The sequence below is a fragment of the Ammospiza caudacuta genome, chromosome 5 (genome assembly GCF_027887145.1).
Source record: "Ammospiza caudacuta isolate bAmmCau1 chromosome 5, bAmmCau1.pri, whole genome shotgun sequence".
Classification (NCBI taxonomy): Eukaryota; Metazoa; Chordata; class Aves; order Passeriformes; family Passerellidae; genus Ammospiza; species Ammospiza caudacuta.
This window is the reverse complement of record NC_080597.1, coordinates 10,456,496-10,483,960: the sequence shown is the minus strand read 5'-3', so window position 1 is coordinate 10,483,960 and position 27,465 is coordinate 10,456,496. Positions and strand designations below refer to the sequence as shown.

The following is a 27,465-nucleotide window of genomic DNA, read 5'->3' as shown; positions in this document are numbered from 1 at the left end:
TGTTACAGGTTGTAAGAATTCATTTTTCATGCACTGCAGTAATGAAAGAAGGACTGAAAGGAAAGGTCAGAGGACAAAAGGGATCAATAGATGGCATTGAGATGGCCAAAATCATTGGTTGGTTGGGGTCTCTCCCAGTAAAATGGATACTGTTTCTACTGATAACTTGGGGAACTGTACTGCTGCTGCAATATCCAGAAGATCTCACATGCACAAATGAATGTCTCTGTACCTCCTGGTAACCAGAGAAGAGTAGTCCTTCTGCCCACACCCATCAATCTTAGAGTGGTTTTTCTGGAGGATATTACTGTACAATGCCTGAAATGTATTTTGGAACAGTCACTGTTGGAAGGGAAGGGAGGAGCACAGGGTGCCTTCTTTGCAAGAATTGTTCTGTAATCTTGTTAATGATTTAGATATTAGCACTGAGTATGCTAAGAATTTATGTAGAAAGCCGGTAAGGATGAAAGAGGCTATGAAAGAAAGGGCTAAAATTTGAGGTGGTGTTATCCAGTTGCACAAATAACCTTAAAGGGAATGGTCATAGTTCAAAGGGACACATTCTACATATGAATGGGGAGTCACCAGCTTTAAGGATAAAGGCTGGAGAATAACTTCCTAGGGAGTGATTGTTCAGAAAGAAGTTTGAAAGTTGCAGGGAGCCACAAACCAGTTCATGAGTACAATGTCATGCTGTGGTATGTAATATTCCAGGGTGAATAAGAAGAATATAGCCTGAAAGGGGGGAATAAAATCCTGTATTGCCTGGAGTACCATGCTGGGTCACAGGGACTGTAACTTAAGAAAGAAGCAAATCAGCAAGACTATGCAGAGGAACAGTACCAATACTGAGCAAACAGTCCTAGAGAGCATGACTGATAAGTATGTGTTGAGTGAAATGGTGTTATGTGGGATAGATGGCTGCAATATGTTTAGTGGTTGTTAGAGCCTTCTGTATGTATGGGCTGCTGCAAAGATAGGGAGAATACCAGACTTCTATGCCTGGACAGCACAAAGACAAAAGTTCCGGAAAAGAGAGAGATTGTGATGCCATGGTAAAAGCAGTACAGCACTGGAAGAGTTTGAGTGGGGAGGTTATTGAATCTCTCTTATTGGGGGTCTTCAGGAACAATTAGGAAATGTCTTCTGACATAGTATAAGATGTAATATTTTGTGCTGTGGGGCTGGACATCTTCTGATTCTTCTTCCAGTCAGAAGTGTGTTGTTTTATGATGTGCTTTCTCTTTTGTCTTTTATATCCTTTTACTCCTTGGTGAATATCACTGTTTTCTGGACAAGAATTTCTTAGGTGGCAGGGAAGATTCACTAAATTCACAGTAGTCATTTTGGTGCAGAACTTCATGGAGCAGTGCTTTAAGTTGCTGTATTTGACCAACTGCTGCAGCTATAAGAGTCACAGGCCACAACTTCTTAGTGAGAGTGTTCCTTATAAACAGAGTAAAGACTGGGACTTGCTTTCTAATCACTATATTTTCTGAAGACTTTTAAAATGCATATAACAGCCTGACATGCCAGCTGTCACCAGAAATGGTGTCCCCCACCAACACCAGCATGCGGTATGTTGGCACTCATGTCACCCAAACAGGGAGTGTTGACAAGTCCTCTTGCCAGTCACCTTAGAAAGATAGGGAAGATGCCAGCGTTCAGTGAAGGAGATCTCAGGAGAACACCAGGGGCATCAGAACCAGAGCAGTCTGAGAAAGGAGCTGGTCCAGGACTTTTAAAGCCCAAGAGAAAATGACTGCAGCAAAAGGGAAATTTTCTCCAGCCTCATCCATGTTTAGCTTGGTGTTTGGGACTGATTTGAACTTCTCTTTGTGGGGCAGCAATGCAATGCCACTCCTGAGCAATCTTCCCAAGTTTCAGAGTCTTGAGTAGCTGTAGTTGCATTTGTGTTGAAATTGAATTATGTTTTCTTTCAACTTAGAAGCCGAAGTTGATATCCAAGCCAATGCTTGATAGCATCCTTTGTCTTCGTGATGACAGATGGAAGTTTGTGCGGAGCCTCCTGACCCCAGCCTTCAGCGATACCAAACTGAAAGAGGTAAGGTGTAGACATTGCTGCTTTCATAATTTAGAAGACTTGTGCAGGCATCTGCTTTATGTAGGTCCATATTAAGGATAGGTAAAACCTGCTACTTTGTGCCACTTTATTTAGACCTGAAGAGCACATGCAGCAGAGCTTCCATATGGCATGGTTCAGATCATAGATGGGTGAAAATCCAAAAAGCTTATCTGAAGATATGATTCTCTATCTTCCTCTGTTAAAGTCAGCTTTTCCATGAAAGTGTAGCATACTTAAGAAGGACCTTTACCCCTTCCTCTCCTCTACCCTATTAGGAGTAAGCTTCAGTTCAGGAAAGGTTATTGCTCCCAGTTGGAACATAGCTTTTCTTGATGTGCAGAGTCAGCAACTCTCATGTTAACACAGGAACTGCTGTCAGTCTATTTTCATTTCTCCATCTCCTTCCCTTTCCCTCTTCCTTTTATTCTTTAATCCTTTCATATAATAAAATAAGTCACTGGAACAAAATGTCATTGCCAGATAAATACCTCTGACTGAAAATAAATGTCTCTGTGCTGACCTGCTGCTAATTTCCTATAAATGTATCAGCATTTGCTCAGCCATGGGAACCCATTACCCAGTAACGAAGTCCTGTTCCAGTGATACAATATCTCTTAATTAAATGTATATAAATGATTGACTGGCTAAAGTCTTCTTTCAAACAGAACTACAAAAACCAACCCCACAACAACCAAACCAAAATCACCTCTTCCTTTTTAGGTTTTATTCTGAAAGGGAATCGTGCCTCACTCCGGTGCCCAGTCCTGGGTTGTAAAATTTTCCACTGGGCAGACGCTTGTGTTGTTTTGACGTGCCGCTGTCGAAATCCACAGTAACATCTAAATGTGTCTGGCTCTCCCAGCTCCATAGACAGCGGTCGCTTAGCAACGCCGGCTGTCACCTCCTTATTATGGTAAATTCTAATTGGCCGCCAGCCTGGCGGAGATGCTGATTAATCACCACTGACAATGCCATTGGTTATGCGCCCTGACATTTGCTCTGTCACCAACTCCATCACGAAATTTCAGCAAGGCAAGGGTGTTTAAATATGCAAGCGATTAGTTGCACATGGCGTGGTGGGGAGAGCAGAGTTTTGCATTTTGCTGGCGGGAATTAATCTGCCTTGCTGCAGGTCATCGGCTCTTTGCTCGTGGACTAACAAAAGATAATGCTGCACTCCCCTCAATTTGTGGAGAGCAACCTCTGCCAGCACCTGCCAGGAGGAGCATGGTGAGGGCAAGGGAGTGGAGCCTCAGGGATCCTGCTTTGGGGCTGGGCTCTGCAGGGTCTGGCCAATCCAACTGCATGGCTTGTTGGTGGAGGTGGACTGCAGGAATAATGGTAGGAGGTGAAAGGGAGGGCTGGCCAGTGCCTGCTAGCTGTCTTGCATGCAAGGATTGAGATATTTATTTTTAGCCTGATAATCAGCTTTGACCGTGCTACCTCTTCCAAAGCTCTGTGGGAAGACGTGTGACTGTGCATGGGCTTAGGGTGACCTGGAGATTGTCACTTTCTCCTCCCATTCAACAGCAAGTGGGAAAAAGAGGAGGGGGACAGGTCTCTCTGAAAGGTTCAACTTTGCTTTTCTCCCCCACACCTTCACCAGAAGTCTGTTCATCCCTACACAGACAGACACTTGCAGTAAGCCCGTGTGAGATTAGGAACCGCTGGTGAACGGATGTGCTACTCAGCCTTGCATTTCATTTTCTACCCAAATATGTTAGCAATACTGGGATTTGAAGTTAATGCAACTTAAGTCCTTGCCCATGTGCTTTTCCTGCTGTTGCTTAATTTAGGAGCCATACCAACACTTCACAAAGGAAATCAATGCTCATTAATTATGATCTCACTTTTTAGCTCTCACATATTTGGTACTCTCTCAGAACCTTTACAGCAGCATGGAAACAAAAATACCATGTTCTAGTATTGGCCATACTACAGAGTATCCAGCATTATCTGCAAGACATCCTGTTTATAATAAACCCTTCCTCTCTGCTTTGAATTACAAACACAAATTCGGTACTAATTTATAGCATAAGATCCTAGATATGCTATTTTATACATATTTATAAATATTACTGGGAAATTCCTTATTTTTCCTTCCAAGATATCAATTCCTTTGACAAAATCCCACACCAAAGTCTTCCACTCTGTTCACTCTGGATGAGTGCCTTAACTTTGTTCCTCTGTGCAGACTCTACAGTGATGCTGGAGAGACTGCAGACCTCATGAGTGTCTTTGGAAAGGGGTTCCCCTTGAGTACTGAAGCCCCTGGTGCCACTCCAAACGTAGGCTTGTCTGTCTGGATGCTCTAGAAAAATTGGGAGCTCCTAGCCTGTGACAGAGCAACAAGTGTTAACAACTCCTTGCATTCAGATGAGAGATGCACCAAGGGACAGAGAGTTCAGAGACACAGGTTCCTGATATCTCTGTTTCAGAAACTCAAGAAAGGACAGTTTCAGGGCTAGCAAGAGTGAGAAGCCACTTTGGCCTGGCTGCTGGAGGACAAGGCTCCAGACAGAGCTAATGTGTGTGGCTAAGGTTTAACCTGCAGTGCTCCACAGAGGCACCTGGCGCTGTGGGCAGAGGTGAGCTTTGCCCTTGTCACTTCAAACAAGTGGTGTGATGTCACTGAGAAGTTCACTGAGCTTGAGGAACTTCCCCGTAGTCTGGCAAATATCTCCAACAGCCAGCCAGCAAATGATCAAAAGATGATTCCAGAAATTTTGAATTTTTCAAAGTTACAGGACATGAACTGAAACTAGAGGTTATAGAGTTGTTGGGTAGCCAATATAGTGATTTCTGTGTGTCTGCAGAGAGTTGCTTTAGTAACATTTTTCAAGAGTTTTTAACATCTTCTCCAGCTTTCTCTTTTCTCAATTTGTCTTTAAAAGCTGTGCACCATTTCACTGTTCTTTTATGGATTTCAATGTCTTGGGTGTTCTCCCTTTTTCTAACAAGCCTGTAAAGATTACGAAAGTAGTCCACTCCAGCAGCTGGAGGAAGATTTGGCTGGATAGCATTGAACACAAATACTACAGTGGTGGTGCAGGAAGATTGGGGAGCATCCATGTGAGATGCCCCTGGAGCTGGTAGCAGATCTAATATAATAAGCTCTTCCCAGTAAGGCCCCTGAATGAACCCCATAGTTCCACTGCTGTGGGAGCACTAAGAATGAGAAATGAGAGACAGGAGGCAGGAAACCCAAGACATGTCACTTCCCTGCCCTTGACTGCCTGTGGGTGATCTGACAGAAGCTACTTAAATTCTCTGCGCATGAAACAACTTTTATCTGTTAAGTGGGAACAACACCAATCACTGAAAGTTGATCGAAGAGGTAATTCATGAGGAATTGGTGAATTATAATAGCTACAGGCTCTAAGTAATAGAAACATTTCCCAGTGTTCCTGTCATGCTCTCCTCAGCTGTTATGTATTGAAACAAGCTGACATGTTAGTGATCTTGCTGTACCAACCTTGATTCCCTATTTAGTATTTCTTATTTTGTTCCTCTTCTTTTTGCTGTGGTGCCTATGATGATCCTGCAGTTCTGGACCTCTTGTCAGACTTGATAAATAGCTCTACTCTCTTTTACAGCCAACACCAGCAGAAAACCTATTGATTTTTATTTATTCTGATGGTGCTGCAGTAGTCTTGTCATCTCCTATCAGTATGCCAGGGATCCTTTCCTCCATTAACAAACCATTTAAACAAAACAGAAGACAAAAATTAAAGAAGAGAGCACAGCTTAATGTAGTAGTATCCTAAATAACCTGTGAAGTAGAGTTTGTGTTGAGGCATTTCTTTCAAATAAAGGAAGACATAAAGCAGAACTTGTAATAACATGGCAGAACAGTGCAGAAAAATCCTCTAGTGTCACTCTCAGGCATGGAGATCTCTCAGGTCCCACTAGGACATAAGATCTGACAGTCCACCCATTAAGGTTTCCTTGATTTGCTGTTAGTCTGTGCACATTGGTCAAAGGCATTTTGGGAGTGTCTCTGCAATCTGCTGTTGTTGCTAAATAAAGCAAATGCACTCACGTAAGGTAAAGCAAATCACTAATGTAAAAACTGGTGTAAAATGTGAAATGCGCATAAACTTGAGCCACAGGCCAGTATCTTGTTGAGTTGCTTATTTTGGTAAGTTGTGCCCAAGTTTAGCACAGCTGCACTCTCAAGTGATGGAAACAAATCCTTTCACAAAACATCTTTCTGACACTCTGATCTTTTTCTGGTTTTATTCAGGGACTTGAAATCTGGAAGAGAAGCAATTCTTGTGTTAGGGATGTATTCTTTCTCCTTCTCCCTCATTTCTGTTTCATAACATTTGTGGGACAAGAGGCCCAACACGACTTCTGCTTGCTGTCTGTGAACAGTAAAGTCTCCATTGTGTCTGCTTACAGTGAATATGATCCAGCCTTCTAGTTTTTAGTTTGGATGCTAATAATGATGGGAATAATAATACTGAGGAATACTGAGGGCCACATCCAACTAGAGGAATGTGACTCTGATGCCTTTCAATAGTGCAAAGATCCACATGCTCTGTGCATATGCAGAATCAGAAGCTAATTGTTGTTATGTGCCAAACAGCATATTGGCAGGATTTATACAGCAAAGCCTCTGGCATCATGAAAACCCTAACCCCAAATGCTCTTCTTTGGCAGAAAGAAAGAAATTTGGACTCTGGGCTACTCTTGCTATTAGATAACTGTCAGATCAAATATTTACAGGGACCATATTGTTTAGATTTTTCTTCTTCCTGTTACTCTCAGCCAATCTGAACACAAAGCAGCTGGGGTTTATTTATCCACCAAGAACTGAATCTCAGGCAGGTTATGCAGGTTTTATGTTCTCACTGGCAAATCAGAATAAATGGGAAGTAACTGATACCCAAGGCAGTGTAGATCAACATGTCAAGTTTCTATGCTTGGTATAGTTCACCTCCCCTGACACTACTTTATTTTTCTTGACAATCAGACAAAGATTTTGAGGTGTTACGAGACTTAAGAATGTTTCAGTCTGTGGTCTTTGTCGTTTGCAATCTTGCACTAATTTATGTCCCCCAGGGGAATAAAAAACCCAAACCCAACCTAGGATTCCAGATTAGATATCCCCTGTAGCTTTCATATACAAATAATTGTTTTATTGACATGAATCTGTTATTGTCATGCTAACAGTAAATCAAATCCATGTGCCCCCCTCCCTGTTTTCCTGGTTAGATTTACTAATAAAAGTACCTCATGGCTAGGAACGAATTGCAGCAGTATTTCTAGAGGCTGGTGGAATGTGTAAAGTGCAGAGGTGCTGTGGGATGCCCTGGCCAGACGTACGTGCCCCTGATGTCTCTGCCAGCTGTTGAAAAGTGATAGCAACCAGCTGGCTGGTTACAGATCTGGTGATGTGATGAAGAATAAGAGAGAAAATAAGGCAATAAAAGGAAAATCTGAAATGATCACCATCTGTTTCAGAAACATCATACCTGTTAAAAAACTGATTTTCATTTTGTTCTCCTTGGCTGGTTCAGTTCACTGGGCGGGGGGGCTGGACGCAGAGATTATGAAGTATTTCACCTTGATTCAATCTGTTGAACAGAGATGTATTAATTTTGTTGAAGCTGCTTTTGAGAAGAAGCTTGCTGCAGGGGACTTTCTTTGGAAAGCCAAAAGGTGAAGAAGGCTGCCACATAACTGCGGTGTGCACCTCCCAAAAGTGTAACAGCTACTTTTACCAAACACTAATCTGGCTCCAAAGCTGTCTTGTGAGACTGTGGCAAAGCCCAAATCGACCTGGCTCTGCAATGTAATTTCACTCATATAGGCAGGGGACCTGGAGAGCAGCTAGACACATTCTCGAGTCAGCCTTGTGCCTTTGGAAAACATATTGGATGCTCCTGCGTTGGCCTTTTGACTGCGTACAGTCTTGCCCATGTGTTGAGATGGCACAGTGCCTGTGCACAAAGTGCTGTGCCAGTTTCACAGAGGTAGAAGCGCCAAGCAAAATGGACTTGGCTGGGCAGGCTGCAAAGCTCTCAGAGTGTGCTGCGAGGCTGCAGTAAGTCTTTTTTGGTAACAAGAATGTCAGAGGAGTAGGATAAGTCTGTTCTCGTGTTTGTTGACATCCTTATGCTGAAGGAGGTAGTTCAGGAAGGAAAGGCAAATTTCTGTGTGTACATTGCTGGTGCTTGACATAGTTGTTGAGGCAAGGCCCTGGTATTAAGTTGTAGGCTGGTCTTGGTAGTTTATATGGGAAAGAGCTGCAGGATATAATTCCTTTTGGTTCATGGCTGGATTGCTGCTGCCCCCTTCCTCTTTTCCCCTATTTGGTGTAATCAGGGAAGTGTCTGATTCCTCATATGTAGGAAGCTAAAGAGACAGAAAGTGAGACTTTAATGAGGGCTTGATGTTTGCCTGTGCTGTGGTTTCCATGAAGCCCTAAAGAAGAGGGCTGGCTACAGCCAAGCTGGGGCTAAGTCTACCTGACCAGCATGTGTCAGTGACTGGAAAGAACCCTTAGATGAATAAATTCACAAAAATGTCCACTTAATGGCACCACCACTTGAGAAAAGCCTTTCCTCGTGCACCAATAGCAGTTTGCCCTCAGCAGCTTGTAGTGTCTTCCAGGGTCACTTTCTAGTTACATGTTAAGTCCTTCAAACTGAGAGATGGCAGGATAGAACTGATGCCAGTGCCTTTACAGGACTTTGGAAAGCATTATTCCTTCTGCCCTGGAGCACATATAACCTAAATGTGATGTAGTGCAAATAAAGATCATGGTAAATCATTGTTTGGAATGATTAAACAGAGAGGCGGATGTTTTTGCCTGATAGGTCTTTGTGTATGTAGCCACAGTGGGGCAAGGACCATTGGTCAGGTAGGTGACACAGCCTCTTGCATTTAGGCCCAGAGCTGGAGAAGGGCATCCCTGTAAAGTGTAGATTTATTTTGAGCAGAACGTGCCAACATTGCATCTTACCCATGCACAAGTGCCTAACAACACCTGCAGAGGAACCTGCGAGCTCTATCACATTTATCAGATAAAAATAATTAAAAATAATTATTTTTGTTTGGTGTTTTTTTTTTCTTAGCATTTTCATGCTTTTTCACAATTCAGTGTGTTCCTTTCCAGATGACACCATTGATAAACAAGATTTGTGACACTCTGCTGTGTAACTTGAAAGTCTACGCAGATTCTGGCAAAGCTTTTGATATCCAGAGGTATGTTCAAATGCCAAAAATTAGTAGCAGATTATTAAAAAAGAGGGAAAAAAAATCAATAGCAGCAGTTATTCTGAATTCACACTTACTGTAGAAAATATTTTTTTTCCTCCCTCACTTTAAAAAATGGAGATGATAGTTTAATGGAGGGTGTGTCTGATAAAAGCCTTTTCTTCCTGGGACAGTCATTGCATACTTGAAAAGTAATTTTGGTAAAGCATCTAATGTATTTTTGGCAGTTATTTAATGAAGTTTTAACAGCTGGAAGGACAAAGGAAGGCTGCATCAGTCCCTGTCCAGTCTGTTCTTTGCAGGCTGCCAATAATGTACAAACATAAGAATTGGTCTAGTATCAAATATATCTAGTCCATCACTCTTTTGCTTTTTTTTTTTTTTTAATATGAGTTTTTTTTGAGCACTTAATCATTCTTACCACATTCTTCATCACCCCCTCTCATGGCATGCTAGCTTTTGGGGAAGCAACAGGATCAGTACTCCAGATGAAAATGCACCATTGATTTATCAAATGACATTTTAATATTTTCCATATTGTATTTTCTCTCATTTGTTATGCATTTAATATCCTATTATCTTTTCTGCTGCTCTTTCATCAGAGGTCTTCACTGAGCTGTTCACAACACTGTCTAGTCCCTTCTCTGAGTAGATGCATTTTCTCTAAGATCCTGGGTAGTAATGCAAATGCATTCTTTATAACAGGCACTATTTTTGCTTCATTTTGCTTGCATTTCGTTTGCCGGGTTGGTCAGTGCCCTCTGAAGTTCATGATTTTCCCAAACTGAAGCAGCACAAATAATATTGTTTCATCAGAAGAAATGGGTATTTAGCCACAATGTATTAATCTTTTTTTCAAGTATATGTGCACATGCAGATGTGTGTGTGTATGCACAGAGATCTCTCTAATAAACAGCTGAAGAGATGCTATGAAACCTCAAGATACATTACACTAGCCTAGTGCTGTGATGAAAATTGACCTTTTCAGTCCTTCCACTCTTTTCCATTTTTCCATTTGTCCTTTGTCTTTGAGTGGTCTTTTAACTATTGATCCATTATAGGGTTTCACCTCTCGAGAGACACTTTGGTAAAGACCCTTTCAAAGTCTAAATGAATGATGTTGACCATCTCGGAACATGATATTTCCAGTTGTTTTACCATACTACTATTTCAGCAGGTTTGACATATTTATAAATGTGATTCTCATTCCACTGCAGTTTTACAGAATTGCCTTGGGAACTGGTTTTTTTTGGATGAAAAGACCTATCTGCAACCTCCTATGACCTTAGTTGTCTTTAGCTGTTTTGTGTTTTGCCAACAACTCAAAATTTAGTTTTTAAGGTTGTTTTATTTTTCAGTACCTTGGAGATGTAGATGATTGAGTACTTCTGAAATTATTGTTTTATAGCAATGCCCCCCCCTTTTAATATTTTAACTTCTAATGATGTTTTTTATATGTGTGTGTGAAAGAGTTGAAGACCAAAAGAAGTGAGTTTTGCATGATTGTTGTTATCTTTTAAATCTTCTCTGATGTGATCAGAATGACAGGTTACAAAGATTGTCGTTTAGAAATACTGATTCACACAATTACTGAGTCACATAATTCATAGAAATTACTGATTCACATATGCAGGATGTAATGGGCCTGGCTCCTGTTCTTCCCTTCATACATGCTCACTCAGATTAAAACACCAGATTGATATTAGACTTTCCTAAGGGTCATGGAAGTACAGACATTGCTTACTTCACCACAGATCAGAAGAATCAAATTCCAAGGATATTTTACATTCTCATTCCACCCATCTCAGAACCTAATAGAGCTGCTAAAGCCTACTAGGAAAATAGGGATGGTAAAACAACTGGATTGAGGGTGAGACATGCAGGGAGCCATTTAGTAAATTCTGATGTTTCTAGATCATGGTCCACAGATAATTTGGAGTTCTCAAAGCACCGGCGGCTCCTCTGCAGAGATACAGATTTCACATGGTGTCAGTTTCTCTTGGTTTTGTCCACAGAGTTACATGACAAAGGAGGTATGAAGAAGAAGAAGAAGGAAATCCTTAAGGACCTTAATTTTACCTAAGAACCTCTTGTCTCTGAGAGTTTAGACTGGACTGGAAATAGATGTGATTTTTGCAGTTAAAAATGAGAAAGAAATTATCTCATTTATTAGGATGCATACAAAGAAAATGTTTATGCATTTCTGATGTGTTACATTTGATTTCTAGTCATAACAAAGTGAATTGTTTTAAATAAAATTTTAGTGGAATTACCGAGCTGTATCAAAATATGTTCACTTTGTAGGTTTGGAAAAAGTGATCATTATCAAGCAGCACCATTTGTCAGAATGATGGAAACATCTCTTCTTGGCAAAGCTCAAATCTGAAAGCAAAAGGAAACTCAGTGGCAAAAATTAATGCTGTGTGATGTTCGTAGAAGCAAGATATTAATGGATATGGGATTTGTAGATAATAATTTATCATTCTTCAATTAAATGCAGGTGTTACAACTGCTTTACCTTGGATGTCGTTGGTAGTGTAGCTTTTGGTACTGAGGTGGATTCTCAGAAGAATCCTGATGACCCTTTTGTTAAGAATTGCAGAACATTCTTTGAAATGTCTTTGTTTAAGCCTCTTCTCATTCTAATCCGTGAGTATAATCTACATTTTTCTACTTTCTTGTGGTAATTTCATAAAAGTCATTCTCAAATTGCAAAATTGCTTCATGCTGGAGCCAGAGTAGGAAGTATTGTAGCTGACATTCACAGGCCACTTCTACTCTTGAGATTTCCACCATATGCTCTACAGGTCTTGTCACCATTAATGAAACTCCAGGAACACAATGCTTCTGGTTCCTCTGACAGGAAAGTTTCTGGGTCCTGCAGTTTCTACAGTACTTGTTTTAATACACTTCTCACTAAAACAGAGTAATTGCTCTTTGGGACCTAAGTGTAAAGTTTTTGTGCACTTGATTTGCTTAGTAGAGGTTGAAATCCCACCCATTATGAACTTACTGAAGAAAAGAGGTGGAAGAGTATAAACAGATGGTCTAAGTACTCCCAATTCTTTTTTGAACACTGTCCACAGCCTGGTAGATGGCTCTGAAGGATAAAGATCACAAGTGTCCTGAAGAGAATGCATTTATTTTAAATTAATAGATAGGCAATGCAAGAGTGGGGTAAAAAACCATGTTGTTTAGGGCATGAAAGCTTAGACTTCATGGTGGTGGTGATCCTGATAATTCAAGGGCAGTAAGAATCACGGCTGAGGAAGCCACAGCATAATCGAGGCTTGTGAGGTTTTATCATCTTGTTATCTAGACCTGCACACAGTAGTATCAGGTGGCACAGTGGCAAAGTTTCCTGTGCCCATCTGATCCTGCTGGCATTACAGATTGCACCTGTACTCACAGCACATCAACTGTTTCCTTCTGGAGCTGTGTATCCAAATTGCCCTGGGGTTAACATTTAACCTGATTGCAAAATGTGATTTGTAACCAATTTCTTAAGGGACAGAAATGTGCCCCTATACATCTAAGAGCAGTGGGTCTTTCATTAAAGAAAAGTTCCTGTAATGTTTGGAGTTGGATTCCTTGATCCATCTCTTTCTGCTCTTTCATTAATGTGGTGAGAATTTCCACAGTGTAGTTGCCCTGTTGGCAGGACAGGGTTTTTCCAGTGATTGATTTGTTAGTCTTAAGTTGTTCATAAGTTAATGAGGGGTTTATTAGCATATAAGACTTCACTCAGGTTTCTAGGTTGTGACTATAAAAGTATGGACTGGAGACCATCCTTTTGATAATATACCACTTCCTAAGTCTGTGGCCTGTTTAGAGAAGCAAATTAAGTAGAATCACACAATAGTCTGTGTGGAAGATACCTTAAAAAGTCATCTAGTCCAATCCTCTGCAATAAGCAGGTATGTCTTCAACCTGGTCAGTTTGCTTAGAACCCCATCTCTCCTGACCTTGAATGTTCCCAGGGATGGGGCATCCACCACCTCCCTGGGCAAACTCTGCCCCTGTTTTACAAGCTTCATTGTAAAGAACTTCTTCCTTATATCTAATCTGAATTGGCTCTCTTTTCGTTTAAAGCCCATAGTCTTTGTGTTGTTGTGAGAGGCCCTAAAGAGCCCCATCCTTCATATAGGTCCCTAATGCTGGAGAGCTGTAAACAGGAATGAAAACTACCCAGTTTCACATGTTGGTGCCTAAGCTGCTGGGCCAGTTCAAGATCCCCTAATTTCCCTATGTAATTGTCTGGGCAGGTAGGGGAATAATGCTCCCCTTTGTTATAGTGGCTTTGTGACACCAAAAATCTGAACCAAAATCCTGAGGCATCGTGAAAACAAGCTTGGAAGGCATCTGTCTGGAAAGGGAGTCCTGGCCAGCAGGACATCTCCAAAGGGAATCCTCTTTTTCTTCCACCCTCACAGGTTACTAAAGGGAGAGGAAGAGAGGAAAAATCAGTTTTTATAAAAGGAGCACATCCCACTTGATAAGTTTTATAATATTAAGGAAGAGAAAGGGTGACTATTATATGCCCTCACAGTCTGATTCAATGTTTTCTTCTTTGCAATCTCTTACAGTTTCTTTCCCTTTCATAATGATCCCATTGCTACGCATTTTTCCCAACAAGAAACAAAAGGAACTTAATGAATTTTTTATCCAAACCATAAAAAATGCAATTGTCCATAGACACCAGCAAGATGCAGCTCAGGTAAGACTATTTCTGTGATAAATATATGGATAAGCAAATGTTTTCAGGAAAAACTGGAAGTGGCATAAGCCTCTGTTTGAAAAACAAACAATCTCTCTGAACATTCAAAGTGTTTTAGTGAAGAATTGATTAATTTTTAGCTTTCTGTACCATCAGGCAGAATTGTTAACACATTCCAATATTGCTGCTCTCAGTATTTCTCTTCAAGTAAGGATGCAGCAAAGTTGCATCTGGGATGACTTCTCAGCCCAGTTTCTAGACCCAGAAGGAAGGATTCAGCCTATGGAGTATTTTTCCTGTCCTAAAGTCATGTGTCATGTCTACACTACTTTTCCTCAAGGACCAGAGGGGGAAAAAAGCCCACTGAGTGTTTCAACCCATTCTCTCCCTGAGAACTGAAGCAGGTTTGACAGAGCCCTGTGCCAGTTCCTGCTGCTTTGGAACTTGGGAACAATCTGAATGTCTGGTTGGAGCAGCCACTGGAGCTGGGACAGCTAAACAGAAAGGTAGTAAATACCACCTGAAATGTGCAAACAAATGGCTGCCCATTGCTAGCAAATCATTTGTTACCTCTTTTTTTGGACATAAGGCACTCTGAGGAGGTTTTTTGTACTTGTTTTTGTCAGTCTTGTTTTATAAAGTATGTGAAGGCATATACAGTCTTGTTTTATAAAGTATGTGAAGGCAAAAACATTAAAGTTTTTCTATTTTTGATATATGAAACATTTGGACCGTAGACCTCTGCTTTGGTTCTGTGATACAAAAGTTTGTTTTGGACAAAAGAAGAACAAGCATGAAAGGAAATTAAATCCCAAGATTTCTTTTAATTTAATTTTATTTTTCCTTTATTTTCCTCTTTTTCCATTAAGTTTCATCTCATTTCATTCCTTGACTTGTCATTTCATTCCTTTCATGAAATGAAATCCCAAGATTTCATTTAATTTAATTTTGTTACATTTCATATAATTTCATTTTTAATTTCAGTTTTTAAAATTTCATTTCATTTGATTTCATTCTTTGATTTGGCATGTCATTTCCTTTCATGAAATGAAAGCTCATTTTGTGAAAGGAAAGGAAATCTCAAGATTTCATCTAATTCCATTTTGGTATGCTTCCTTTAATTTCTTTAAATTTAACTTTGTTTCCTTTCAGTTAATTCAATTGAATTTAATTTCATTTAATTCCTTGACTTTTCATTTCATATTCATTCATGACATGAAATCCCAAGATTTCATTTAATTTCTTTGTTTCATTTAATTTATTTTCATTTTTTAGTTTGTTTTTTTAATAAAAATTTAATTTCCCTTTATCCCATGATGTTTCATTTAATCTAATTTTATTATTTTGTTTTTCATTTTGTTTCATGAAATGATTTTTCATTTGATGAAAGGATATGAAATCTCAAGATTTCATTTCTTTAGGTTTCCTTTCATTTCTTTTCATATTTTTTCATTTAATTTTTTTTGCATTCCACTTCATTTCCTTTTATTGCATGAAGCTTTACTTCATTTCTTTCCATGGAGGAATATGGATGTGGAGTGAGAAGCAAAGAATCTTGGTGAGAATTCCAATTTTGAGGTAACTGAAACAAATTTTTGCAGAACAATTGGCACAAACCACACGACATCCACATGAAGGATGTTAATATTGAGGTGTTAAGAGATGCTTCTTGCCTCTCTGAGATGAAGAGTAATGCTGATGGAGTAACAGCACAGGAGAGACTGGATCCTCCCAACTTATTCTCACAGCTTCACCCCACAGCTGCCACTTTTCAGGATAAAATGGATTTTGGTTTACCCTACATTACTTCCAGGACACATTTAAAAAATTAAATTTATATTCAAATATATTGCTTCTCTTTGACTTTTTCTGCAGTGGTGTCTCACTTCTACATTTGTTGCAGTTTATCACTACATGCTGCTTGCTGTTCCTTCAGCCCACCTTCATCAGTCTTTGCTTTTCTTTTCATCTGAAGGATGGTAAGCACCACTGAGTGGCCACAAACAACTGGTGATTCATAAACAGGGTTCCTGGCCCAGGCTGAGTGCTGCAGGAATATCTTCTGGCACTGATGATGTGTATAAACTGCTTGCAGACACCTCATTGCTACTGCATAGGTCCAGTGTGAACTCTTAATGGCTGCAGATGTGGCTGTAGGTATGGACAGCTTTAAATCAAAGATTCATTCCAACAGGGTCTGCATGGAAAGTCTGTTCTGTGTATGAATTATGAAAGGATAAAAGGGACAATGAAACAACCTAATGTGGAGTAAAAGTGGTTGCTGTGTAAGCTGTTATTAATGAAATGCAGAGTGTTTCTGTGGCTGTAACATTGATGGGGTTGATCATGGGCTAAACCCTTTGCTGTGCTAGAGCTGGTCACTCCCTTAAACAAGGGACAGCACAGAAAAAAAGCAAGATTGTGGTGACGGATTTAGGAGGGGTAGATCATGTCTAACTAACCTGATCACTTTTTATGATCAGGTAACCCGGCTAGTGGATGCAGGGAAGGCTGTAGATGTTGTTTTTCTGGATTTCAGAAAGGCCTTCAACACTGTTTCCCATAGCATACTCCTACACAAGCTAGCTGGCCGTGGTCTGGATAGGAATACCCTTTGCTGGGTTCAAAACTGGCTGGATGGCCGGGCCCAAAGAGTGCTGGTGAATGGTGTCACATCTAGCTGGTGACCAGTCACAAGTGGTGTCCCTCAGGGTTCTGTGTTGGGACCAGTTTTGTTCAATATTTTTATTGACGATATGGATGAGGGCTTAGAGTCTTTTATTAGTAGTTTCGCTGATGATACCAAATTGGGTATGAGTGTAGATCAACTAGAGGGGTGTAGGGCTCTCCAGAGAGACTTGGAACGGCTGGACAAATGGACAGAATCAAATGGGATGAACTTCAATAAGTCCAAGTGCCGAGTATTGCACTTCGGCCATAATAATCCCCTGTACCGATACAAGCTGGGGATGGAGTGGCTGGATAGTGCCCAGGTGGAAAGGGACCTGGGGGTGCTGGTTGACACTCGATTGAATATGAGCCAGCAATGTGCCCAGGTAGCCAAGAGGACCAATGCCATCCTGGCCAGTATCAGAAATGGTATGGCCAGCAGGAACAGAGAGGTCATTCTTCCCCTGTACTCGGCACTGGTGAGGCCTCACTTGGAGTACTGTATCCAGTTCTGGGCCCCTCACTTTAGGAGGGACGTTGAGTTACTTGAGCGTGTCCAGAGGAGAGCAACGAAACTAATAAGGGGCTTGGAACACAAGCCATATGAAGAGTGACTGAGGGAGCTGGGGTTGTTCAGCCTGGAGAAAAGGAGACTAAGGGGTGACCTCATCACTCTCAACAACTTCCTGAAGGGTGGCTGTAGTGAGCTGGGGGTCGGCCTCTTTCTCCGGGCGACAACGGATAGAACAAGAGGACACAGTCTCAAGCTGCGTCAAGCTAGATGTAAGTTAGAAGTAAGAAGGAAATACTTCACAGAAAGAGTGGTCAGAAACTGGAATCATTTACCCAGTGAGGTGGTAGAGGCATCATCCCTTGAAGAATTTAAAAAAAGACTGGATGTGGCACTTGCTGCCATGATCTAGCTGAACAGTTAGAACATCGGCTGGACTAGATGATCTTATAGGTCTCTTCCAGTCTTGAAAATTCTGTGATTCTGTGATTCTGTGACAAGATCAGGAGGCAGAAATCTGCATAATGCAGCCTGTTTGCAGGCTACAGTGGCTGATGGGCCAGAGGCTTAAGGATCTATTGGGAGGTGCTGTGAGAGATGACACATGGCAGTAGCTGCCCAACACCAGGACAGTGTGGGGGAAAGTGCAAGGTCTGTGTTTGCCTTAGCAGTGTGTGCACAACTCCATGGCTGCATGCAGACCTGTCTGCTCCTGGGCTTCTGCTTAGTTGGCAAAATTGGCATATGGGAGCTATTTCAAGTGCTAGGAGTTAGACTAATAGGGACAGATTTCTTAATGCAAATTAAGTCTCCTTTGCAGTTCAGTATAATTATTGTTCGAAAGTGACCAGAAAGTTGGGAGCTTTCTTTTTTTCCCCTTTTCACTGCCTATATTCTATATCTGCTTATAGAGTTTTGAATGTTTTAGGTTGGTGGCACATGAGTCTTGTTACAAATATAGGCAAATAATATTAGCCAGAGACATAAAAATGGTGTGTAAAACAGAACAAAATGCAGCTTTTTTTCAATTTCATGCAGAAATTTAATCTGTAGAGAGAGGTGTCCCAGATAGCCCTGCATGTGAATGAGAATTATGTCCTCTGTCCTAGGTCTCAAATGATGAAATGTACCCACTGAAACCAGTTGGAGTTTTGGCACTGAATTTTAATAAGGCCAAGATATAACTAGCAGCCAGTGGTTCTTTGTGCTAATAATGAGAGCTATAAGCAAAGTCTTATGGTCTCCCTGAGGTGCATTAGGCCAATGGGTATTCCTTAGTTTGCTACACTCCTAGATGTTACATTGTGTGCATCTTTTACTCCCCATTGATTTTTATCACCATTAAAAATGCTTTGGGGTTCTTTTCTTAGGGGAGGGGGGAGGGAGGATAAAAAAAGCCTTTGGAACAAGCTGTAAAACAATGAAAAGCTCCACGACAGTGATTTAGCTGAAACTTGTCTTCCTCTCATCTACAGCTAATGTGAACAAAGAATAAAGAAAGGCCAAAAAACAATGTGACAAGCAAAGTCAGCCTGTTATCATCCCTGTTCTATCAGTAAATGAAACAATGCTTCTGAATGCCTAAAGATAATCCCTTGGGTAGATAGTAATTTTACAGCCAGGTTTAGATCTAATAATACGCTTGCAGCTTATATGAGATCTGTGATGTCACTTTCTCTCATCCCCTCGGTTAGTGGTGCAGATGTCATTTTAATTATATATTATCTTTCTGTGGTCACTCAAATAATTCTAGTCCTGGATATTCCACTCATTTGGCTTATGTACAAAAACATTTAATGCCTGTACTTTAGAAATTTTAATACATTACATTTATTCATGGATTCAAATTATTGTAAAAGGCTTTTCCCACTATTTACAGAAGAGCAAATTTACCCAGCTCAGAAGAAACAGCACAAATTTAATGCACCACTTAACACCTACTTTAAAGGATCCAGCAAGATTTAAATGTTCAAATACCTTACCCTGGTTATCTGTCCAGGTTTAAATTTTTCCCTGAGGCAAAATATTTCCAAAGGCAGGGCAGATAGACTAGATAGATTTGTTTACTTCAATAAATGATACTTTGATAGATTTTCATTTAATAATCTGATATGTGAATTGTTTTTGTGTTGGAGCTATTTTGATATACTGTTATAGTTCAGTTCTTAACTTACTGGTATCTTTTAAATTATGATGTCTAGATGAAGGAGTCTTTCATAGTGCTCAAAACTGAGACTCCTTCAGCAACTGTGGGTTGAAACTAAGCCCCCTGTCAGCAGATGAAAGTCCAGAATTTCATTTGTAATCCATAGCAATAACAACTGTACTGTAACAATTTAGGGCTATTGATTACTTTTGGAAAATCACAACAGACCTGTGAGAAAATCCACTATTGAAAATACATATCCTTTAGCAAGGAGAATTGGAGAATTCATAGAGGTTTCAATACATTCCTGATATTTCCTGATTTTTCCAGTCATACTGTCTGCTGTGAACGCAGAATTCAAGGTCACATAACCCTAATGCCAGGCCAGTAGTGGTCTGATGATGTTTCTCATGGCCATCAGCAGCTTCTTGGTGTTCTCATGACAATTTGGAATGAGAGGGTGACAGAGCACAGGGAAAGTATCACCAGAACTATTCACTGGCATCTCAATTTGCTGTTCACTCAGTCTGGCTGGAGACTTATGGACTACTTAAGTGCTTTTAATGCAAAGGCAGAGCAGACAGAAGGAACAACATGAGAAGAGTGTGAAGGCTGTGCTGCTGGGAGCCATGCTTCCCTTTGAGCCCTGAGCCACTCAGAAACTGTACAGTGGTGTCAGTCCTGGTGATGATTTGGCCTCCTTTTAATTGGTGTGGCTCTAGAATGCTCTGTAGTCTGCTGTGCCAGGTATAGATCAAAAGAGGCTGTCCTCTGGTCAACAATTGCAGCCTCCTCCAGCTTTCCCTGCTTTCCATCCTCATTCCTGGCCAGTCTTTTCCCTGATCACTGGCAGCTCCAGTCAGTGGCTCTGCTTTTCCCAGGCTGCCCGTACACCTGGGCAGGCGTGAGGGATTCCTAGTGAGTGGAAGTCCTTTGGCTTTTCAGCATCAGCCATGGGAGCCTACAAAGGTCAGAAGACTGCATTTTGAGTAACTCTGAAATCAAGGTATTTAAATACTTGCAAAGGAGGACGGACTTGTCTTGCTCTATGAACTAGCAAAGAAAATTTGCTATAAAGAAGAGGTAACTTTTAGTATTTTTCTGGGAAATTATGGCTGGGTTAGAGTTTTAATCTCTGGTATACTGATTCCCAGGGATAAACATGCAATGATCTCCCCTAAGGGGAAGAGGGACATATGTGTGTGTACCTGCATTCTGGAGGATAAGCGACAATCTGAAAACCTAATTACTGTGACACTCTGTTCTTTTCTCTTCCTTCCCCAGTAGTTCCCTGGAGTCTTTCCTTTTCATGAACTAATGAACTATTTTATTCAAGAGCTGCTTGAAATGAGTTGAGCAGAGGTAATCCTCCTGAAAAAGTCTGATCCTCTCCTTGTCAAGGGAAAACTATACAATTACAAAGAAAAGTTAGTTAAAAATTTGCTAAATACTATGTACATTCCAGGAGCTATGTGTGTGTGTTTGAACTGTGTAAATGCAATACAGATGTTTAAAAGTAAATATTTTTCTATGGAAACAGCAGATGGGAGGATTAGACACCTTCTGATAGTGTGCAGTATTCTTGCCTTTGTAGAAAACCAAGCAAAATTTGTGTTAGGAAGAAGGTTGTGGCCATTTCAGAATAAATAATCTAATTTTATTGATTAATAAAGTCAGTAAAACAAAGGATCAGTCTGGTCCTTTTGTTTTTCTGAGTCTGTTGGAGGGATGCTGTGATTTTGTTCTACTGGGCTGTTCTCACAGTCTAATCATCCCATCAGCTTTGTCAGCTCTAAGTGTGGACTTTCCAGAGAGGTAAATGCGTGTTTTAAAGATATAGAGAAATGTGGGCTAAATATGGAGTTGAACACAGTTCTGAAACCTCTATTTCTGCTGCTTTTAGCAGAAGGGTATAATTGCTCTAGAATATGTTAAAAAACTTTTGAATATTAAATCTGGTGTCTCTGCTTGGGCAGCATGCAGTGATTCTGAGGAAAAAAAAATTGTAGCATTATATAAAAAGGAATTTTAGTTATTCACCTTAAAATCAAGCCATTTGCTTGTGGTTTGTCATCCTTCCTTCCCAAATTTGAAGAAATTAAAAAAAAATATTTTTCTTAAAGATGTAATGAGTTTTATAACTTTCTCAGCACTTCTGAAGTGAGTATTTAAGCATAACAAAGCCACAAAACATTGAATGGAAATGAACTTGAAATCCCTATTACTTTTGGGCACTTGTTGAAATTTATTGATCGCCCTGTTGATATATTTCCAAGAGGGAACTACAGACTTACCAAATGCAATCTTTGGGTTTTAGACTGGGGCTGAAGTATCTGGCTGAGGTTCTTTCAGTATGAAATGCAGCTCTGCAGCCTCTCTGCTCAAAAGAGTTTAAGGACAGAACAAGTATCAGGAGTGGTGCCTTTCTTGCCTCCCTGAGGTGTGCAGGAAGAGCTTTGCATTACTGCTGCATCTGTTCCAGTTCTACAGCCCAGAACAGCTGTGAGCCCAGGGCTTTGTGGGCACTATGGCCACAAGAAGTTAGCAAATGTCTGCTTGGTTGCCTGCTGCCAGCAAGTACAAGCAGCTCTGCTTGCTGTTGCTGACCCATTGCTCTGAGGCAGTGTTTTGCTGTCTCCTTGGTTGTGGCTCAGAGTGCTTCATGGACTCTAGACAAGGAATGGGCAGATGGTATCATGTATATATTATCTGCCCCACTCCAGCAAACTCTGCAGCAGCCCTAACAACATAATCCTGGCATCTGTGATTCTTTCTCTGATGCCTCCACCTCTCTCCATTCCCTTTTGGTCTTCCTCAAGCACTGCAGTGTATCTCCACTTCTTCAGGAGGCGACAGGAGTGATGTCCCTATCCCATAAATCATACATTCCACCTCAGCTACACTCTGGGGTTCAAAGTGCCATCTCCATGACTTCTTGGAGCACTGCTCACACAGAATCACAGAATCATTTAGATTATAAAAGACCTTTAAGTTTGTTAAGTCCCACCCATTAACCCAGCACTGTCAAGTCCACCACTAAACCATGTCCACCAAGTGCCACATCTACATGACTTTTACATACCTCCAGGGTTAGTAATTGAACCCTTTCCCTGGGCAACATATTCCAACAACTGACCACCTTTGTGGCAAAATGTGGAGGGATAGAATGTAAGAAAATAGTGCAGAAGGTAGTCTCACTCCTACAGCTGAGGAGTTGCAGCTGCACTAATCACCAAAGATTAGGAACAGGCCTGCCCTTAATAGGCCACAGCTATGTCCAATAAGAAGACAAGTACTACAAAAGAATGGGTTAGCTGGGTGAGAAGGGAGCTGCAGTTTGTTGGTTTTGCTGTGAGGAGAGTTGGAGTATGTTGGCTGTGCTATGAGGAAGAAGGAGTCAGTGCTGCAGGGAGATGCCCCTGAGAAATCACCAAGAAGGTAGGGGAGCTTTGCAATAAGATGGCAATAGCAAAGAGCTTTTTCCTAATATCCAATTAAAAACCTTCTGTGGCACAATTTGTGGCCATCTCCTCTTGTTCTATTACTTGGGGGGAAAAAAAGACCAACCCCCACCTAACTCCAACCTCCTTTCAGGTGGTTGTAGAGAGTGAAAGGGTTCCCCCTGAGCCTCCTGTTCTCCAGGCTACATAACCCCAGCTCCCTCAGCTGCTCCTCATCAGACTGCTGCTCCAGACCCTTCTCCAGTTTCAGTGCCCTTTTCTGGACATGCTCCAGCACCTCAGTGTCTTTCTTGTTGTGAGGGGCCCAAAACTGAATACAGCACTCGAGGTGCAGCCTCAGCAGTGCCAAGTGCAGGTGATGACCATGCTGCAGTTTGCAAGAACATTGTGCTAATGGACAGAAAGCAAATTGAAGCACCAGGGTGTTCATGGTGCTTAATCTGGTTAAGTCTTTGCATATCCACAGTTGCCAAGAATGATTTTGCAGATAGCACCAGGAAAATGCGGGTATCTATGCAGGAAATGCCAACTTTACTTTCTAAGGGATGTGTGGTGGAGCTCCTTCAGAGTGCCTTCAAAAAAACTGTAAATTGGGTGCTTTCTGGGCAGAACAGGAGAGGTTCAGATGCTCCTTGTAGCACTCTTAATCCACAGGAAGTCACTAAACCAACAGGATGCCTTCAGAGGTAAAAGGAAAAAGGACTTAAGTGCTTCTGTCAATAAGTTTTGCATGTATTTTCCTCTTGTTTTCACCAGCTGTTGTGGGAAGTGAAGATGGACATTTGGCTTTGCCAATCTACAGCATATGAGAAATGTCTTTTATTTGACAAGGGTGGGATCTTTAGCACTGAAAAAAGGCTTTGTCATCTAGAGTGAAAATAAATAAACTCACATGTTCAGTTGTTGGTAATGTCAAGGTTTTACAGACTTTTAAGGATTGTGTTTGCATGGTAAAATCAATCTCTTAAAATACTGTTTATTGAAAATCCAGGTCAAAAGATAGCTTAAGGACTCTTTCAAATAATGTTTGCAGTAAAATTTCTCTGAAAAACTGGAAGAGGAAAGAATTGCAAGGCAAGCCGGCTTTTTCAAAGATGCCACACCCATCACTGAAGGAGAGATGAAAAGTCCTTCTTTCTTCTTTTCCTTCTTCTGGATGCTGGTTGTTGTGGTGATATCCTATTTTTCCTCTTCTTGATATTGAAGGGCATGGAATGGTCACCACTCTATTTTATGTGTCCGGTAAAATAAGGTGAGCAAGGGCTCATTGTGCTGTGAAGGTGGTGTCCAGAGAAAACTGGCCTTTCTCACTGAGTTTTGTGGTGGTGTGATGAACACAAGGGGAAAGAAAAGAGGATAAGAATGCAAAAGAAATTAGGAGGTTGCTTCTTATAAGGGCCTGGGTCTCTGCCATGTACACCTGGCTCACCTCATCACACATTTTTTGCTTTACCCTCCTTTATGATCACAAAGGGACCCCGTGCTTGCTATCCAGTGAGGTTCAAACATCGCAAATCCTGTTTATGCCTGTGGTAATTCCCTGTAGGCAATAACGTCAGTGCTGGCCACTTGTCCCAGCCTGATCCTGTGCTAGTAATGAGTATTCGCAGCATGCATTTCAGTGTCTGATTAAATCTTTCTGAAAGGCCATCTGTTTGAGGAGGATGTGGCATTGGCTTTAATACTTTTTATACCTAGTACTCAATGCTGCTCTTTCATGACCTTAGACATAAAGTTTGTCCCCTTGGTTAGTTAGCAACTTTTCATGATACTCATATCAGAGAAAATAATTGAACCAGGGCTATTGCAACCTGGTGGGTCACTGTATATATTTGGGGAAATGTTCCTGAATGCTGAAGCCACAGAAATTTCACATAACCAATGAGACTTTGTTGTGTTCAGGGCTCAGAAAAAGGTCTCTGTTTTCTGGAAAGGGAGTAAAGCACATCCAGTTGCCTTTCTTTTATAGCACTCGGAGTAGAATCTGATGTGGTCATATATCTGTTGGTACATGCCAAATCAGTAAGTAATCTGGCCTTTCTGCTGCATGTTTTCATCTGTGCAAAATAACCAGCCTAAACAGTGTTAAATTTGTCTTTCAGGGTCATCTTTCTACAGGCTCGGAAGCACAGTTTCTCTTTGTGATTCTGTTGGCATAAAGCAAATCTTGCCCAGCCTATCTTTTCCTGCTTCCTGTTGTTTGTTTTCTTTCGTGGTATGGTTTCAGCATTCACCTCTTCAGCCGAAAGGGAAAATTGTTACCCTGAGATTGTGCACATTCCCTTTCTTTTGTAACTCATCTCTGTTACTGTTCTTCATCTCTTCTTTATGTTACCCTTACAGTGTGCTCCCACAAGTTTCTCAGAAGATTCTACTTGAGGTCTCTGAAAGCCCTTCCTTTTCCTGCTTCATCTGTGATCTGGATGTGGGGTTTTCAAATCAGCAAGCAAAAGGAATCTTGCCATAAATGAATTAATCTAGAGATTACCTTTCGGCACAGCAGAGCAGTGGTCTTTAATGCCAAGGTGGGAAATAAGATCTAATCTTTGTTTACATAGTTTTGTTTTTACTTACTCTTGACCTCAATCTGCAAGGGGCCTATTGACTGAGACTAGGAATTTCATATATTAATTTTACCTTGCTGTTCAGAGCAGTAGCATGGTTGGGTACTTTCCCACTATAAGCAGGCATTCCTCTAACATGCGTAAATAGAGCATAACATCTAAATTCTTAATTTAGAAAAAATCACAGATTTATTGACCTGATTGTAGTATCAGAGCTTTCCCCTTCTCTGTCAGTTACAACAATTTCAGTTTTGTCTTTCACATGTCATCCTTTTTTTCCCCTTTTATGTACTGTTGGTTCACCATCCTTCCTTCCTGAATCACTTCCAGCACTAGAAGGGGAGTTGCAGCATTTGTGGTATTAGTGGGTGATCTTTGAATTTGTCTCTTAGTCTCTCTGTGTCTCTGTTTGCCTACAGTGACCTCTCTCAGCCCCACGCACTGCCTTCTTTTTGCAGTACAGCATGACCTTTTCTGAAGCAGTTATGAAAAAGCTGTTCCATGATATTTCATTCTTGTTCAACCATCTTGTCCATCTTTTGGTGTGTTTTGATCTCTGGACGTTTTTCCCTTGATCTGTTTCAGCTGTTGCCATCTACTTTGCACTCCTTTGATATTTCTCCCTTTTCTCTCATGTCTACTCACCTTAGGAGATCCATACTCCTACTTATAAGAGGCACTGACAGTCCATCTTGCCAGCAGGAGAACCGTTTAAGTGGCCAGCATTTGGATGCCAAGTGCATGAAGTCACTTTTCTTTTTAACGTGGTCAGTCTATCCTTATCTGTGCACAAAGGCAACCAGCTTTGTTTGCTTGGGGCACTTCTCTTCTTGCTACCCTGTCCAGGCTGCCCCAGGGGCTGCCTCTCCCTGCCTTTCCCCAGCCTTCTGGAACCAGCAGAGGCTTTCACTAGACCCCATCCACTCATAACCGTATGTGGATTTTGAGGAGAATTTAATATTGAAGTTACTTATTCTGGAAAGCAACAGATTGTCTGTCACTGGTAACCTCGAGGAGAGGCTTGCTGAAATGTGCACTCATTGTCAGCTGGCTAAGAGGCAGGAATCCCTGCTTGGTGTTTTCACTCTACCTTTTGTTAAGAGCAGCCTGAATGGTGGTGGTGATTCCTCTCCCTCCTGAAAATCCACCTAGGAAATCCTGCATTTGTGGCAGACAATGCTGCCTTGCCCTGGCTTCACAGCCTGTGAATGTTCAGGGCTTTCTCCTCTTCCTTCACAGCATCTACCCTTCATTTTTCCCTCCTGCTGGGATAAGCAAGCTATATCTAAGGGAGACAGAGACTAAAGGGGAGCTGAGCACCTCCTTTCTCTCTTCAACAGAAATTTACACTTTTTAATAATGTAATCTCAATTAAAAACATACCAATTAAAGTGGGCTTTTTAGTAGCTCTCTGGGGAGAGGGAGCTATAATTCACATTAAAATGTAAAGCTTCAGAAGCAGGGAGAGCTAGGTGCATTGCAAGTGCCTGAATATTCAGTGATTTTAATTACAGTGGAAACTTGATAAATTGCTTTGTGCCACAATCCATTATTAACAGCTTAATGAATATCACTGCTGCCTCTTTTAAACTACTCCACGGTGAAAATGATTGTCAGTATTTCAGTTGTGAACTCTGATATTTTGACATGCCTGTATATTTGCCCCTTAAAGAGAGATAAGGTGGCTCAAAGTCTGCAGGCTTGGCTTTGGGGCTGGCTGCAGTGTCCTGGGAGAGGGAGCCAAGTGGGAGCATGGAGCTTTGGTGTTTCACCACAACTGGGACTGGCCAGGGTTTAAATCTGCTCCAGGCAGTTTAAGAGCAATGTCTTTGAGCATTCAAAGAGCCAAAGAGGGATCAGCAGATCGTAAGGCTGCCTTTCCACGTGCTGTTTCTCTGCCTGATGCACACCAGGGATAGGGGGCTGCTTGGGGTGTCTGCTCAGGGCTGAAGGAGAGCAGCAGTGTCACAGCCCCGTGGTCAGGCATGCTGCTGCTGAGCTTCTTCTGGAGCGACTGAGGTTGCCAGCTGGTTTGAATTTTCCAGGTTTTAGCCAGCAGAAAGCTGACTTGAGGCATGGAATT

General features: G+C 41.3%; 1 protein-coding gene across 1 annotated transcript in view; it reads left to right on the top strand.

Moving 5' to 3' along the window:
• TBXAS1 (thromboxane A synthase 1) overlaps positions 1 to 27,465 on the top strand; it is a 228,663-nt gene that overhangs the window by 125,168 nt on the left and 76,030 nt on the right. The window contains exons 5-8 of the mRNA XM_058805104.1: positions 1,949 to 2,065; positions 9,213 to 9,301; positions 11,814 to 11,962; positions 13,900 to 14,030. Of these exons, the coding sequence (XP_058661087.1) occupies positions 1,949 to 2,065; positions 9,213 to 9,301; positions 11,814 to 11,962; positions 13,900 to 14,030 (486 nt within the window). The remainder of the gene's footprint in view (positions 1 to 1,948; positions 2,066 to 9,212; positions 9,302 to 11,813; positions 11,963 to 13,899; positions 14,031 to 27,465) is intronic.